The sequence below is a fragment of the Epinephelus fuscoguttatus genome, linkage group LG14 (assembly GCF_011397635.1).
Source record: "Epinephelus fuscoguttatus linkage group LG14, E.fuscoguttatus.final_Chr_v1".
Lineage (NCBI taxonomy): Eukaryota > Metazoa > Chordata > Actinopteri > Perciformes > Serranidae > Epinephelus > Epinephelus fuscoguttatus.
Window position 1 is genome coordinate 10,545,485 of NC_064765.1, and position 17,245 is coordinate 10,562,729.

The window sequence follows — 17,245 nt, forward strand, 5'->3', positions numbered from 1 at the left end:
ATTTTTTTAAAAAAAGATTAAAATCGGAAGAAAAAATCCATCCAACAATATATCCAAAAATAATAATAAATAAAAGTTTTAATCGCGTCAGTTGAAGTCTCCGCTGCTCGAAGCATATCCCTCTGCGTTTACCTCACTTCCGGTATTTAAAAATGGCGGACACCAACATCAGAGTCGGTGGAAGAAGTGTGTTTTGATGCATGTCTGCTCGATTATCCGGAGCTCCTGGGAGCTGAAACGACTTCTGATGCAGCGATAGACACCTGATCGGTTTGTGGGAGACCTTAAAAGTAAATCGACTTATTTTTTATTTGCGTGTTTGCAGTGAAATGATAACATGCGCAGCCTCACAGACTCGGAGTGTTTTCATTGTGTAACAGTGTTGTTACATAGGAGCTCTGCTGCCTGTTTCCGCACACAACAAAAACATTCAACGAAAAGAGGCGCACATTTTAAAACAGTATTTTTTAGCCAACGTGTAAATTAGATTATGTATTTATTAGCCAGCTAGCTGTTTGTTTTAATGAGAGGACTGTTCACTGATACGGATGAGACCGGATGAGACGCTGTGACGTTACCTGATAGATGAAGTGACAGAAGTTAAGCTAACTGAGCTAACCTAAACATTTGGGTGGCATCTGGGTGCCTTTAAATACACAAGTAGTGACATTAGATGATGTTGAAATAGTTTGATTGCCTATCTTTGATGTCATCTGCTTTTCACATTGACAGCTTAGTCCTAGACCTGAAGTAGCCTCTGATACACAAGATGATAAAGTACCTATTATGGAGACGGGCTAAAAGCTCAGTTGAATGAGTGTACATACCAGCTGTACTTGTTCCTGTCTGGTTTTGGAAAATCTATACCAGTCTCTGTATTAGTGATCCCCAACCCAGGGGTCTTGGCCCTCCAAAGGATCCTAAAATAATATCTAAAGTGTATGTGGTAAAGATGTGTGTTAATGCAGTTCAAATAGACAGATGTGATCTTAACGTTTTTGTTTTATGAATTACTAAATATATTTAATCAGATAATCTGAGAATGAAAATTAATAAGCTCACTTTGTCTCCCAAATATAAATATTTGTCGTACAGTATACTACTGATGTAGTTATAAATACATTTAAGATATAATTACTTTTGTTATTAACACTTCCTTTGCTTTCCGTATAGTTAAATCATGAGTAGCCGAAGGAAGAAGGCCCCTCCCGTGAGGGTGGACGAAGAAGCCAAGAAGAGGTTGAACTGGAACATGCTGGACGACCGCAAGAACGAGGTGATCCAGGAGGATGACCAGATACCCACCTGCTCCATTCTTCCTGTCGACCCTCCTCCCAGCAGCTCCTTTATCTCGACCACTGAGGACGTTGTGGAGGCTGCCTGTTCCAGCTCCGTCCGGTTTACAGAGGAGCTTCCTGGTACATCATCAGAAAGCACCTCTGCGTCAGCCTCCCTGGCCCTCACCGTGGTGCCAGCTTTGAAGCTGGGCCACATCTGGAAGGCGCTCATCGGGGAGTTCAGCGTCCGTCCGGCTTGGATCCCATCTGACTGTGAATTGAGAGCTTTCGTGCTCCACAGGACGGGTGACCAGCTCTGCCTCAGTTACAGCAGCTGTGATGAGAGCTCAGGACTGCAGTGGAGGCCTGATGAGGACACTTGCACAGCAGAGTGCAGCCTCAGTGTGATATCGCTGGAGGACCTCGACTGGATGCAGAAGAGGAGGGTGGTGCAGCTCTGCCACCAGGAAAGAGACGGCTCAGTCAAGGTATGAAGGCTCCAGTATTGCTTTACTGGTGAACTGCAAGTGTGTTTATGGTGATACTGTGTGTCTGTGCAAGTTGTTGCTGCATCAATAATGAAAAACAAAGCTCCATATTTGTATGTACTATATTGTCATGGTTTCAGTCTTTAACACTTCATTTTAAAAACAAATTTTGCCTGAAATGCTTTCATAATATTTAAAAAATACAACTTGAGAGTAGGGTACTCGCAGGAAATAAGGAAATAGAAAGATGGGGAATGAATGATCTGAACCAGGATGTTATGATACATGGCCACCAGGTTTAGGCCACCAATCATAACAACATTCACTGCCTAGTTTATCCTCTGCGATGTTGTCCCAAGCAGCCACATCCACTGTCATAGTCTTGCTTACAAGCGGCTGTTGGTCTGCATCTGCCAGGTCGGGATTTACTTAATGGAAACTGGGCTCGGGAAGCCAGAGTTCCTCAGCGAGGGCAACGCTCGGATGAAGAAAGCCAATCAACTAATGCAGAAGTTAATGGAGTACTTTTATGATTTTATTATCCCCGGTAAGGCTCTGGTCCTCATGTCTAATGCATCCTGTGATCCAAGCTCTCCCAAAGAAAACCTAATTTCTTTGCTGTATTTTCCATGTAGAGGTTGTAGAGAATGATGAGGAGGAATGTGACACCGACCTGGAGAGGCAAAATGTCGAGGAGCTTTATGATTACGTCAGGCACCTGCACCAGAGAGAGAGCGTGGAGGTGACCTACGACGTCCAGCACAAAGCTCTCATTCCTGTGCTGAGACGGTATCAGAGCCAGGCCGTCAACTGGATGCTGCAGAGAGAGAAATACAGGAACACTTCACCCAAAGGTACTCACTTCTTGTCTGGTACAACTGAACACTACTGCAGATGGAGATGTAAAAACTTAAAATTTATGCTTAAGGGCGCTATACTAGTGCAGCGTTTGCACGTAGAATGATGAGGTCTGTGAGAGCAGACTGTCTCGCTGCTTTTGCCATTTCTTTCCCCTCAAGCCTGGAAATTGGATTCTCTTAAGTTATGGGTTGTTAAGCTCCTGTGTTGGAAAATGCCTACGTTAGAACTAAGATAGGTACGTAATTGAGATTCTCAATATTTCCAATTTCTTTGCAGAGCAAACGCTGCATTTCCTCTGGCGGGAGTTGATCACCTTGTGCGGCAAGAAGTTGTTCTACAACCCTTTTACTGGCTGGTAAGAACTTGAATGTTAACAGGTCACAAATACATATTTTCCTTACCACCTTCTTACCACCAGTACTATCTGCCCAGACAGATCTTACACATCTGCTACCACTCCTGAGCAAAGGGGATGAATGGAATTTCTTTGTGCTGCTCAAACCACATAAAAAATGCCCTTTGAAAAAAATAAAAAGCAAAGTGTCTTTCCAGAAACAATGTCCATATTTCTTTAATAATCTTTTGCAAAAAAAAAAAAAAGTTTAAACATTTTTGAATATATTTATACTTAGTTCCTTTGAGCAGCACAAATTAATTTCCACCTCAGCAGCAGAGGTGTCATTAGCTGGTATCTCAAAACATCAGCACATAAAACCAAAACTTATCCACATCCACACTCACCTCCCTTTGTTGTAGTTTCAAGGATGAGTTTATTAGTGATACATTAAAGTATTTTTGATTTTCAGCAGTTTTGTTTTCTTGTCTTTTTCAGCTTAATCCGAGAGTTTCCGCTGGCGGGTGTGGAGTGGCCTGGTGGGATCTTGGCCGATGAAATGGGGCTGGGAAAGACAGTGGAAGTTCTGGCTCTTATCCTGTTCCACACACGACAGGACCTGGAGCAGGAAGCCCTCACCCTGCCTGTGGTGAGCACCAGTAGGCAGCTACAATTAAAAATGCAGACTTTCACTTTTTTTCCCCTCTTTCTCTCTCTCTCTCTTTACCCTCACCCCATCAGTGCCGTGGATGATTATACACAGTTCTGCAATTTAGTATTTTTGTCCACTGTTCTATGTATTTTAATATGCTCAGTATAGATGATATTAGCTACACTGCAAAAATGTGACATTGTTTCTGTTTTCTTCTTGCAGGGAAAATCCGTAAATTATTTCGTACCTCCTCCTCCCCTTGAAAGAAAGAAAGTTAACCGCTGCAAGTCTGAAGTTCAGCCTAAAATGAAAGTGTCCTACCCAAGTATGTCGCTCATCATCCTCTCTGACATCACAGCTTTCAAAGCCACTGCAGTTTGATTTAGATATTTTTTTACATCAATCTTGTTATTTCTGTGCAGCTGTGCGCATCATGCTCCTCACTGCAATCAAGGAGATGAGATCTGGCAAAGGAGCCTCCGTCAACGCTATCTTCACCTACATCCGTGCCACTTACGGCTATGACCTCCTGAAAAACCGCAACCACATCAGGAAGACGCTGGCGAAGCTGATAGATGAAGGCCTGGTGGACCGGGTCAAAGGTCGCGGCCTGGCAGGGTCATTCAAACTGGGAAAGAACTACAAAGAAACAAAGAAGATGTTAGCAGGAGCATCCAAGTTTGTAAGAATAAAGAGCTTCAACTTGAAATCTTTTATGCTACAAATATTTCTTTGTTGAATTATTTCACTCTCATCTGATTTCTTTTTTTGTCAGACTAGCAAAAGTACAGAGAGCACGCCCAGGAAAATGTTTCAGAGACGAGCCAAAGAGAAAGCAGAGGCAGCTCTGCAAAACTCTCTTCTAACAGAAGATCAAAGAGATCAGTCCTCCCCTACAATGGAGTGTCTGGTACCAGAGGAGACAGAAGCAAAGAAGGAATGGGATGAAAGTGTGAGGGAGAAAGCAGAACACTCCGACAGCATGCTGGATACGTTAACCTTACAGATGTCTCAGGATAAAAGTGAGTCAGATACACAGGACATGCCCAGAATGGGTGATCTACCTGAAGAAAGAGGAGAAGCTGACCTACAGGAGATAGAAACCCCCACCAGAGCGTCTGTTATCCCGTTCAACACCCAGGACTACCGCTTTGAGTGCATCTGTGGTGAGCTGGGCATTATTGACTACAAGGCCCGTGTCCAGTGTATGAACTGCCAGCTTTGGCAGCATGCAGACTGCGTGAACTACAAAGAAGAGAGCCTTGAAACGACACCTTTCTACTGCCCTCACTGCCTGGTTGCCATGAAACCCGTCTCCACAGGTGCTACCCTCATCATCTCCCCGAGCTCCATCTGCCACCAGTGGGTGGAGGAGATCAACCGGCACATCAGGTCCTCCTCGCTGCGAGTGCTGGTGAGAAAGCAGATGGATATATGAGATTTTTTTTTAATGTTTTTTTTCTCTACAGGCTAGAAATGTCACATTTTAAAGGGGTAGTTCAGATTTGTTGAAGTGGGTTTGTAAGAGGTGCTTATCCATAATCAGTGTATTTATACAGTAGATGTTTTGCATGCCCCCCGTTTGGAGAAGCAGGCAGGAGTACTGACACTGAAGCTAAGCAATGTCGTACTTCTCCCCTCTTATCTCGCAACTAACACAAACACTGTTAACTTTCATGTACTAATCAATATGACTTCTTTTGTCTCAGGTCTATCAGGGTGTGAAGAAGCATGGATTCATCCAGCCACATATGCTCGCTGAGCAGGATGTGGTCATCACCACCTACGACGTTCTACGGTCGGAGCTCAACTACGTCGACATTCCCCACAGTAACAGCAAGGACGGACGCCGCTTTCGCAATCAGAAGCGCTACATGGCCATACCCAGTCCTCTGGTGGCGGTGGAGTGGTGGCGCATCTGTCTGGATGAGGCTCAGATGGTTGAATGTCCCACTGCGAAGGTGAGTTGAACAGAATCCAGAAATCAGTGGTTTGCTTAGTTACACTAGAGGATATTAAAACATTCTGGGTTTTATTGAATGGGTGTTTTTGTGTTCGTAACCTTATTTCTATATCAAAATATCATATTGATCCTGATCACAGAGTTGTTTATGAGTGACTAAAATCTTGTTTATTCATAGGTTTGTGAGAGATGTAAGATTATTATGTGTTCAATGCAGCGTTTTATTTCAGTTCGTGTATTGAAACTTGGTTTATACTCACTTCTGTTTTACCGTCAGGCTGCAGAGATGGCTCTACGTCTCGCATCTGTCAACCGCTGGTGTGTCAGTGGCACCCCTGTGCAGAGAGGCCTAGAAGGTAAAACCAAAACCTGCTTTACACAACAAAATTAGGGTACTACCTTCCACCTGGCGCACAGCACAGCGCAACCGTCATTGCTAGTTGTCATTCTCATGGCGAGCATCCATGTTGTGTAAACAGCAAATGTCCTTGTGCCCATCTGTGCGCCCATGGGAGTGTAGGTCTTAAAACGAGGTGTGGTCAGGCTCCTTGTTGGCGCAACAGAAAGCAGCTGCACCACTGACAAACAAAAACCCTTAAGTCAATAGCAGAGTATTTTTCTGCTATTTAAAGGGCGCATTATTTAGATAGTAAGATGCACCAACATAGGTGGGTTCGGAAAATATTAATTACAGTCTCTAAAATGTGAGCGCAGGAGAGAGCACAGCTGCTGTCCGACTCCCAGTGAAGAGAGACACTGAGTGCATTTACGTATGAGGAGCAGCTTAATTTTAATGATTATTTCAGATGCCGAAAGTTAAGTTCTGTTTCCTCTGTCAAGTTTATAATTATATAGTTTTAATGGGAATGGAAGATGACACTCTTGATTGGTTGAATTCACATTACACCCAAAACACACCTATGACTAATAAAGTGACTAAATAGAACCTGTTTGCCCATTCTGTCTTACTTTGTGCCCAGAATACGTGCCACTACTAAAGTGGTTGGACATACCCTAAAAGCACTTATGTCATGCTCTTCAGACTGTGCACTGTAGGTTGTTAAAATAGAGCTCTGTGTTTGGTCTCTTAAGCCTCTTAACAATGTTTTAAATCACTAAAAACCTGCTTAACATGACATCATTAAACTCTAAACTGATGGTGTTTTCTGTGCAGATCTGTACGGCCTTGTACTTTTCCTGGGAGTCGACCCATACTGGGTGAAACACTGGTGGGACCAGCTGCTCTATCGCCCTTATCAGCGTGGAAACACTGAGCCACTGTACCATGTAATCGCTCAGTTATTGTGGCGATCAGCCAAAAAAGACGTCATTGATCAGGTAGGGGGACAAAAGTAGTTTGATTCTCAATCACCTCAATTTAAATGTAAATTTTACTTGTTTAAAGAATCTGTAATAGTCAATCAGATAGATTTTAATAATGACAAAATGTAGTTCAAGTACCTTTGTTTAATGATCTGTTACTGTTTTCCAGATCCAGATTCCCCCTCAGACAGAGGAGGTGCACTGGCTGCACTTCTCCCCCGTCGAGGGTCACTTCTACCACCGCCAGCACGAGGTCTGCTCCCAGGACGCTCTGGTCAAACTCAGGAAGATCTCTGACTGGAGCCTGAAACTTGGCAGCCTCGACCGCCGCACCGTCCACACCATCCTGTGCCCACTGCTGAGGCTGCGACAGGCCTGCTGCCATCCCCAGGCTGTGAGGGGGGAGTTCCTGCCTCTGCAGAAAAGGTAAATGACACTTGGTATTATGTTTTCAAAGCGAGAGGAGAGGTCTTTATCTGAAGGCAGCTGCAACGGTTAATAACCAGTCTAGCTGGAGTAAATGGAGTCTCACTGCATTAGTAATGGTAATAGACCGCAGCAACCTTTTTGTCCATTATACAATGTGTAGTTGTGTTTATTTAAAGTTGACCCATTCTGTGTAATTTGCGTTGGAGGGTTTGTTGAGTGGGTTTGTCTGTGCTGCGCCTCCCCAGCACCATGACGATGGAGGAGCTCCTGAAGTCCCTGCAGAAGAAATGTCGAGTGGAGTGTGAAGAAGCCCACAGACAATTGGTGTGCGCACTCAACGGCCTGGCTGGAATCCACATCATCAGAAGTATAAAACCCCACTTCTGTACTTGTGCTCTCAGTTTCCCATGGGAATCAGTTTAAACACAACACAAGCCATGATCTCATCCTTGTGTTTCTTTATGTGCCGAGATGTTTTGTTGCAGCACGTCTCTGCAGGGAGATATGTATAATGTGGCTGGAGTGCACTGGGGTGGTTTGTATAGCACACCTCATTACCTCCACATGTGACGGACATATACTGAGTGTCACCGTCTGCTTTGCCTCCCTGCAGATGAGTTTGTAGAGGCGGTGGAGCTGTATAGAGAAGTGCTTCGTTCATCAGAGGAGCACAAAGGCCGACTGAAAACAGATTCATTGCAGGTATATGGCCTCATCCCATTCATGTCTTTTACACATGTCTGTCATTAACATATGAAAGGTTTTATTTCTAAAATCACACCATCTGACAAGAGTCTTTGGGCTCTATTTAAACTATCTATAGCGCATGGTCTAGAACACATGGTGTATTTGCATTTAGGGCATGTCCAGCTACACTTTTGCGAGTTAAACGACACATAACCTGGGCGCAAAGTAAGACAAAGGGCAGAGAGGTTGTTTTAAGTCCCTTAATTAATTATAGGTGTTTTGGGCACAACATGATTTTGAACAATCAGATTGTCATCTCTCAATCCCTTTAACAGCCAGGTGTGCCTGCACCTAGGGCTCTGTTGTTTACATGGTGGATTTGGCAAACTGTAGAAGCGAGCGTTTTTATGCTGGGATTAATACGGTGAGCAGTGATGTCCCTACAGCAACTGTTGTGGGACAATTAAGCACCAAAACTAAAAACTATAGTTATAAACTTGACAGAGGAAGCAGAAGAAAACTTAAAGCCTCTGAAATAATCATTGAAGCTACACTGCTCCTAGTGTGTAAATGCACACAGCGTCTCTTTTAATGTGGCGTCGGACGGCAGCTCTGCTCGGCTCTGCTGTAATTTTCTTCATGATTACACACATACACACACGCACACACCTATCTAGGCTCATCTTACTGTCTGAATAATGCACCCTTTAATAATGTGTCCAAGTTTTTGTTAGTCGATGGTGTAATCACTTACTGCTGCCTGAAACTAGTAATGCACCAACAATGTGCCTGACCACAGTCCATTTTAAGAACTACATGTTGTAACAGTTGGGGTCCAGGTGTTTTGGTTGTGGTAGCTTTAAGAGTGTGGAAGTAGACGAGGGAAGAAAAATTCATAGCAACACTCGTACTGGAATTTTCACAATGTTTGTTGTTTATTACTAACGTACACATCAACCTTACCAAGCCCGGTGGTATGACTACCATCTTATCCTACATGAACAAAATAGAGGCCACATGTAGCCAAGTGTCAGTTGAGATGCAGCATGAAATAGGAGCTCAGCGACAGGCATCTGAACGTAGGTAGAGTGCCGCCCAAGTAACTCAGAAATGAGACACTGTCTGAAGAAATCGCAACTAGATTTTACAATGTCAACTCTTACAACACCCATGGGTGCACAGATGGACACAAGGACATTTACTACTTATACAGTGTGGGCCCTGGCTGGGAAAATGACAACTGTGTCGATCTGAAATTAGCATTAACTGTTGAGATAAGGTCCTTAAAGTGTTAGATTCTACTGACATGAATTGCTGATTCTTATTTCTAACCATAATGGATAGTTTATATATTAGAGGTTTATATAAGAGATTCTGAGTACGTGTATCTTTATTTTACTATTGTGGTAAAACAGAGGCTTCATGCTACCCACAATCTGATGGAACTGCTGAGCGCAAAGCATCCTGGGATACCTCCCACGCTGAGAGATGACCGACTAAGTGAGGAGGTAATGCATAAATATTTACTAAGAAACTTGTAAGTTTTGAGACTAAACCTGTGATGTCTGTTAGTTTGTCATTTCAGTACAGTTACTTTATTTTTGTTTCTACTTTGTGTGTCTAGGCGGAGCAGCTCCGACAGCACTACATGACCAAATATGACTCTGAGGTAGCAGATGCCCATCAGGCTCTGCAGCCCGTGCTTCAGAACATCAAAGAGCTGAAGCGCAAAGTGAGAACTTATTTACATCTACATCAAGGCAAAATTTGTTTCAAATTATAACAGATAAATACTGCTAAATTAATACACAAAAGGATGTATACGACTATGATGTTTAGGTATTATGTTGGGTATTTAATAGCTCTAATGACTTTTCTTTATAGTTTGAGTCTAGGGGAGTTTAAAATTGTGATATGTGGACACACTAAAGTGATCTATATTATATATTTCATAACTAAGGCAGAACAAGCAACTTGTTGTCTTCATATATGATTATCTGTCTTTCACAAGGTCAACCTGAACGCTCCCTGGTGGCTGGATGTTGTCCAGAGGGCGATCCGCTGCTCCACTGACGACGATCTCGTGTCCCGCATCAAGAACGAGCTGACGTCCAGCTACAAACAACAAGCCAACAAGCTCACCATGGCAGACAAGTAAACTGTTCATCCATTTAAAAAGCAAGATGATAGTTAAAGAGTTATTCTTACACAGACTTGATTATAGTAAAATGGGGTCTCCTGCAGGTTCCGTGATGCCTGTGGTCTGCAGTTCCTGCTCACCACACAAATGGAAGATCTGGTGAAATCCCAAAAGACTGTGCGAGACGCAGTGAAGAGTCTCGAAGGTCCGGCGTCACAGAAAGTGATCGATGAGGTCACTATTTGTCATCTCAGGCCGATGAGACTACCGCTCAATAAGTAAGACATCACCATATTTAGCTTTGTTTTAGCCTTATTCTACATACATGAAATAATTTCAAATGTTGACTGTGCCTGTTTTTTTAATCATAACTAATATTCCTGTCTTGTCATATTTTAGTTGCGTGTTCTGCAAAGCAGATGTACTCTTCATCGATTATGAGTCCAAGCTGTTTTCTCACACGTAAGTAGAGCAACATTTTAGACAATCTGTCAAGTTGCATGAAACTGTAAATTTCTAATTATGAGAGAAAATAATCCCGACAGGGTGAAGGGTCAGACGGCCATCTTTGAAGAAATGATTGAAGATGAAGACGGGCTGATGGACGACCGTCTCCCCACCACCAGCAGAGGTCTGTGGGCAGCCAGTGAGACTGAGCGCTCTCTCAAAGCCATCTTGTCTTTTGCCAAAGCTAAACGCATGGACCCGGAGCTGGTGGAGGAGGGCAACACTTTCATGGAGCTGTTTGAGAACTGGAAGAAAGAGTACAAGGTTTGTGCAAACACTTACAACCACTCTTCATTCTTAATGCAGGAGTAGACCTTAAGCTGTCGATCCAGCAAAAAACATAGAGAGATAATTGTTGAATAAATGTTTAAAAGGGCAGGATTGGGGCAACCTCTAGCTCAACACAGACTGGAGTGAACGCTACCTCTGTCTCTTCTCAGGTGCTGCATGAGTACTGGATGGTGCTGAGGAATCACGTGTCGGCCATCGATGAGCTGGGTATGGCCACTGAGAGACTACGTGTGCGTCTGCCCGATGAACCAAAGCCGAAACTGCTGCACATCATCGAGCCACATGAGGTGAGTGAAAGAAAGACAATGAAAGATCTTGTTATTGTTCATTATAACAATGTGTCAATGTCAGTCTATCCTGCTTGAAAGGGTCAGTTCAATTTTATTTATACAGCCCAATATCACAAAATCACCTCAAGGAGTTTTACAGTCTGTAAAGCATACAGCACCCTCTTTCCTTCTACCCTCAAATCTCCCCAAACATCCCTTTAAAAAGTGGAAGAAACCCTAGATTCAGATGTACTCTAGACCACAAGTGGCTTACAAACCTAAGATAAGACAGCAATACAAAAGTAAACAACCAGAATAGACCTCTGGCACAAACTGAGTCATTTAAAGAAGGGCAAAAAAGCACCTGTTTTACATATTGACTCTAGTTTATCTGTCTGCTGTTTGAATATGGACGGATGGATTACAAACTTTTTTGGCACTTACTTCTTCTTAACTTTAACAATGTTTGTGTTTTTACATTAAAACAAAAAATGATATTTATCTCACCAAGTGGTTGTCAAAATTACATTGTAATTACATAAATCACAAAACCTTAAATCCCTTTCCCAGCATTTCAATCTTCCTATTATCTTTGTATCCTCCTCAGACAGAGCCACGGAGTAGTGATTCCTCTATTCAAAAAAGGAATATTGTGTTAATCCACCTCATTTGACCTCCAAAACTGATCTTGATTTTTTTAGTTTTGCATGATTGTTTCTCACCTAAATGCAGTGTAATTTATGTAATAAAATAGACTAACTAATCACTTAAAAGTTTACCTTATTTAAAATTCTGCATTCAACATGAGCATGAAGATAATATGGGTGGTTTGGTGCTAATTAATAAACTGTTGAGACGCTGTAGACCCATCGTAGAGGAAATCAAAGCTCAAGTCCAGCCTCTGACCAAGCGTTGGGTACAGTTGTTTTTGTCTGTGAATGTTTCCAGGGATGTAATAATTTTTTCTAATAAATATTTTATTTTATTTTTATTGCATTCCTGACCTCTGCCCTCGGTTGCTTTGCTTCCAGGTGGAGCAGAACAGAGTGAAGCTTTTGAACGACCAGGCAGTGGCCAAGTCTCAGCTCCAAAAGAAGCTCGGCCAGTATCTGTATCTCACAAATCTGGAGAAGGTCATTTGATAGAAACTACAAAGGACAGAAATTATTTCCCCACTTTATCTCAAACAGTGAAATTTGATCTCACTCCAAATAACACTGATTCCTTTCTTCCAGTCCCAGGATAAGTCTACTGGTGGGCTGAACCCTGAGCCATGTCCCATCTGTGCCCGGCCCCTGGGACAGGAGGTGAGCATGGTTTAGTTGTAAGGAAAAACTTGCTGACAGAAGATTGTAAATGTCTCACAGAATCTATTTGTATCCGTGTTTTATGCAAGCAAACTTTACAATCTGTTCCTGGCCAGTGTTGATGACAATCTGTCTCATCAACACTGGCCAGGAACTGTAATTACATCTCGCCTGAAGCTGATTCATCTTGCACGAGCAACCAGATGCATAAACTGTGTGTAGATGCACAACCTGTGTGTACATACAAAGACAGAAATATGTATATGCTTTCTTTTTTATCAGCTTTAAAAAAACGTACATACTCCGTGTTGTGTTTTACAAATTTGTCATTGTGGAGTTGGGCACAGGTGCACAATCCTCATTTCCACTCCCACAGTTAATCATAAATTAATATAGAAACGCCCTTATGCATCATCTCAGAGCAGTATCTAGGGTTGTCAACAGAACACATGAGAAAGTCTGTGTCTGTTTCCTTCAAAATGACTGACCTCAGCTGATGATAGATGCCACCATCAATCCTCCAGGACCTTTGGGATGGTTACAGTTAAGTAATTTCACTCTGTCTTTTTCAGTGGGCAGTGCTGACCTGCGGACACTGCTTCTGCAACGAGTGCATTGCTATCATTGTGGAGCAGTACAGCGTGGGCTCGAGGCGACGGGCCATCAAATGTGCCATCTGTAGGCAGACCACATCACACACAGAAATATCCTACGTGTTTACCACCCAGTCGTCCAGTCAGGACCAGGACATACCCGTCAAGGTCAGTCAGCAACACCGTGATTTTTATAGTCAGTTATGGCTGGATCCAGATGTGTTGTTTTTTTATTTGGTTCCACCTGGTTTAACTGTCCAAAAGTTGTCAGATGTATTTGTAGTGGCACTTATAAGGGGATTATACTTTGATTCATGCCTTGTAATGTGTATAATTGTAATTTAACACAGCTTTCTTCGACACTATACCTTTATTTTCCTCCCTCTGTGTTTGTCAGGGAAGCCACTCTACCAAAGTGGAGGCAGTAGTGAGAACGCTGAAGAAGATTCAAGTGACCGACCCGGGGGCCAAGTGTCTCGTCTTCTCCACGGTAACTGTAAACTATCCCTGCTCTGTGTGATAGTGATTTATTTTGCCCATATCGTGTTTGGATCTGACCCAGTTGGTTTATTTTTCTCTCCCCTGCACAGTGGCTGAGTGTCCTGGACATCATTGCTAAGGCCTTGTTTGACAACAACATGGAGTTCTCTCAAATCAACGGGATTCACAAATTCCAGGTTTGAATTTTTGCTGTAAACATTTCTAAATATGCTTTACGCACTTCACACAATTGCTTTTCCCACACTGTGCAACACATCTATTACACCTACTAACTTCCACACATTTTGAACTCAAAGAAAACAAGCACAAGCCAGAAATCAGTTGACTCAGGTGTGATTGTAACGAGCGCACTGACCTTAATTTTTCAGGAGAATCTGTGCTCCTTCAAATACGAAGAAAAGATCAACATCCTTCTCCTTCCTCTCCACACCGGCTCCAATGGTCTGAACATCATCGAAGCGACTCACGTGTTACTGGTGGAGCCAATCCTCAACCCAGCTCACGAGCTCCAGGCCATCGGCAGAGTGCACCGGATTGGACAAACCAAGTAAGAAGCAGGGAGTTGAGTCTGTCAGTGGACAACATAATTTATAAAAAGTAACAGTTTAGTTTACCCAAAATATAGATGTGTTGATGTTCTGATTGGTATGATTTTAAATTTGCACCACCTGTATGAGATGAGCGTTATAGCTGTGGCTTTTTTTATCATAGCTGTTTGTATATATGTGTGAAGTTTGGAGGTTTATGACCGCAGTCGTGGCTGTTATCTGTACTATATTTATCAATATAGATTGTTTTAGTTGCTGAGTGTTGGACATATCAGCTGTAGAGACGTCTGTCTTCTCTCAATATAATGGAACTAGATGGCACTCAACTTGTGGTGCTCAAAGTGCCAAAAAGTACACTTGAAAAACTCAACAGCAATGTCTCTTTCCAGAAATCATGACCTGGTTACGCAAGATAATCCACAGACCTTGTTGTGAGCAGTTTCATGTAGGAACTATTTTCTTTCTACCGAACCACACCCACCAACCGTATCACTGTGCAGAAGGAATTGTGCATCTACTCATGGATGAGAGGCTCATGACAGCGTGAGATGTAAACATTAATGTGTCTAGGCCTGTCACGATATGCGATAAGTCAGTTAACTGCACGGTAAACTAAAAGGGAGATGGTAACTTTTCCGGCCACGATTAATTGCCATATTCATGCGTGTTTGTTTTCCTCGTCTCTCTCTCCACCAAAGAGGCTGGACGACAAGAGCGTTCACTGCCGTGTATCATCTGGCAGCCACACACACACAGTGCGATCTTCGTGAGGGGGAGACGAGGCGGAGAAAAAAAAGAGAGTTGAGCGTAAGAAAAAGACAGGGAACTTGTTCCTAAATCAAATGCCACAGCCCCTGTGTGAGAGTGTTTTGGATTTAAACCAAATGACAGAGGGAAGCCCAGTAATTTGGACAAGCTGGTATGCCGGTCTTTATTTATTTGTTTCAGATATTTAAATTTTCTTTTTTTTTTGCATTCCTAAATATTCCTGTTAAATAAATGTTTTTTTTCTCGTTAAAAGGGTGTTCTTGCATCAATATGCTTTTATTATCATTATATAAGTTTAAAAAATGGTCTAAAAACAGCAAAATTACAACAATAATAAAAATGGTCTTAAAAGCACAATATTATGCAATATTATCGCTTATCGCAATAATTTCTGACGCAATTATTTGCCCAGCAAAATTTGTTTTCGTGACAGGCCTAATGGTGTCCTCCTCTGTTGATCTGTAACCAAGATTATAGTTAACTAAAACTAAATTTAAAATTAAAACTTGATTTGAAAGAACATTTTAGGTAACTAAAATAAAAACAAAAAAGAAATGAAAACTAAAACAATATTGTGTACTTCCACAACTAACTAAAATAAAGTTTTAGTCTTTGTCAGTTCGGTCAAATCTGTCAACACAAGCAAGAGGAGGCACTGATATGTTCATTTACACGAAGATGTCTACATGAAAATGTTGTGTTTATATTGTAATACCTACAATGAAATTTTAAAATCTTGTCCCTGACAAATATCCCCAAAAAACACCTAAAACTAATAAAAACTAAACTAAACTAAAAAAAAAAAAAATGACACTAAAACTTGAGCATAAACAATAAAAACTCAACTGAAACAAGCTCTCTGCTCTCTGGAAACTAACTGAAGCTAAACTAAATTGAAAACAAAATAAAAATAATAACTAATGAAAAATACAAAACTCTGATAATGCTGGCTGCAACCTAGCTGATGAGCTAGCAGTAAATGCACACTTCCTTCTGCGTGGTGTACGTTAGTTTTTATTTCAGTTACCTAAAATATTTTTTCATCTAGTTTTAGTTTTTAGTTGAGTTTTAGTCAATTATAATCTTGGTTACAGCTCAACGGAGGAGGACGCCATTAACGTTTACATCTCACACTCCTCGTCCATGAGTAGATGCACGCTTCCTTCTGCGCAGTGATGCTGTTGGCGGGTGTATTTTGGTAAATTTTGGGAAAATAGTTCCTACATGAAACTGCTCACATCAAGGTCTTTGGATTATATTAAGTAACCAGGTCATGATTTCTGGAAAGAGACACTGATGTTGAGTTATTAAAAATGTATTTTTGGCACTTTGAGCACCACAAGCTGAGTGCCATCCAGTTCCATTATATTAGAGAGAATGCAGACATCTCTACAGCTGATATCTCCAACACTTGGCAATTCACACCAAAACAATCTAGACTGATAAATAGCACTACAGGCAAGAGGAAAAATATGTATTTTTAATTTGGGTGTGAACGGTCCCTTTAATATTACCCTTAATGACATGTGCCTCCACTGTTTTATACATTGTGTGTGATTTCAGTTGTTCTCTCTGTCCACCAGGCCGACATTTGTTCACAGATTCCTTATTAAATCCACCATTGAAGAGAGAATGCAGGCGATGATGAAGACAGCAGAGAAAAGGTAAAAGAACAGAATATAGTAAATTATACTCTTGACATTTTTGTGTTATGGGTTGACATTCAAGTGTTGGAGGTGACAGCAAAATGAAAGTACTGATAAAAGCTTTTTTTAATCCTAGTCACACCAGCACAACCATGAAGCACTCGGAGGCGTCTGTACTGACAGTAGCAGACCTGGCGGATCTGTTTACTGAAGACACAGAACATCTGGAGTGAATCTGAACACCTGGATACACAGTGGAGATTGAAGTACTCTGATTTTGCACATTTTTTTTATATAAGCATCTTAAAGTAATCAAATACATTCCCAAAAATGATATTTTATCAGATCACTGACAGCAGACAATAATATGTCTCTTAATTGTATTGAACTTTTTAATCTCTTTGGAGTATTTGTGTATTTGGCTCACTTGTTGTCATAGCTGTAACTTACTGATTTAGTAACTACACTTGCTGTTCAAGTACTCGTTTGATGATCACATTTGACTAGACTGTACAGTACTGTTGCTTGTTTTAATCTAATATTACCTATATGCATTTATATACAACTTCACTCTAAGTTGTATACAAAGTTGAGGTATTCTCACATCTTTCAGGAAATAAATGTGTGTGGATGGCAGGGTGTCAGCCTGTTGTGACCGCCT

At 41.7% G+C, this 17,245-nt stretch overlaps 1 protein-coding gene across 1 annotated transcript; it reads left to right on the forward strand.

The window, feature by feature from the left end:
* Nucleotides 1-150: 150 nt before the first annotated feature.
* On the forward strand, nt 151-17,228 carry shprh (SNF2 histone linker PHD RING helicase). The gene is made up of 30 exons (XM_049595292.1): nt 151-290; nt 1,174-1,765; nt 2,183-2,312; nt 2,401-2,619; nt 2,903-2,981; nt 3,459-3,609; nt 3,835-3,937; nt 4,035-4,294; nt 4,388-5,026; nt 5,322-5,573; nt 5,853-5,931; nt 6,750-6,913; nt 7,068-7,324; nt 7,573-7,694; nt 7,941-8,029; nt 9,430-9,522; nt 9,639-9,746; nt 10,026-10,168; nt 10,259-10,432; nt 10,554-10,616; nt 10,700-10,925; nt 11,102-11,239; nt 12,253-12,354; nt 12,457-12,528; nt 13,101-13,289; nt 13,519-13,611; nt 13,712-13,798; nt 13,991-14,169; nt 16,522-16,602; nt 16,721-17,228. The coding sequence occupies exons 2-30, from the start codon at nt 1,181-1,183 to the stop codon at nt 16,815-16,817; spliced, it is 4,974 nt and encodes a 1,657-aa protein (XP_049451249.1). The 5' UTR covers nt 151-290; nt 1,174-1,180; the 3' UTR covers nt 16,818-17,228.
* Nucleotides 17,229-17,245: the final 17 nt, after the last annotated feature.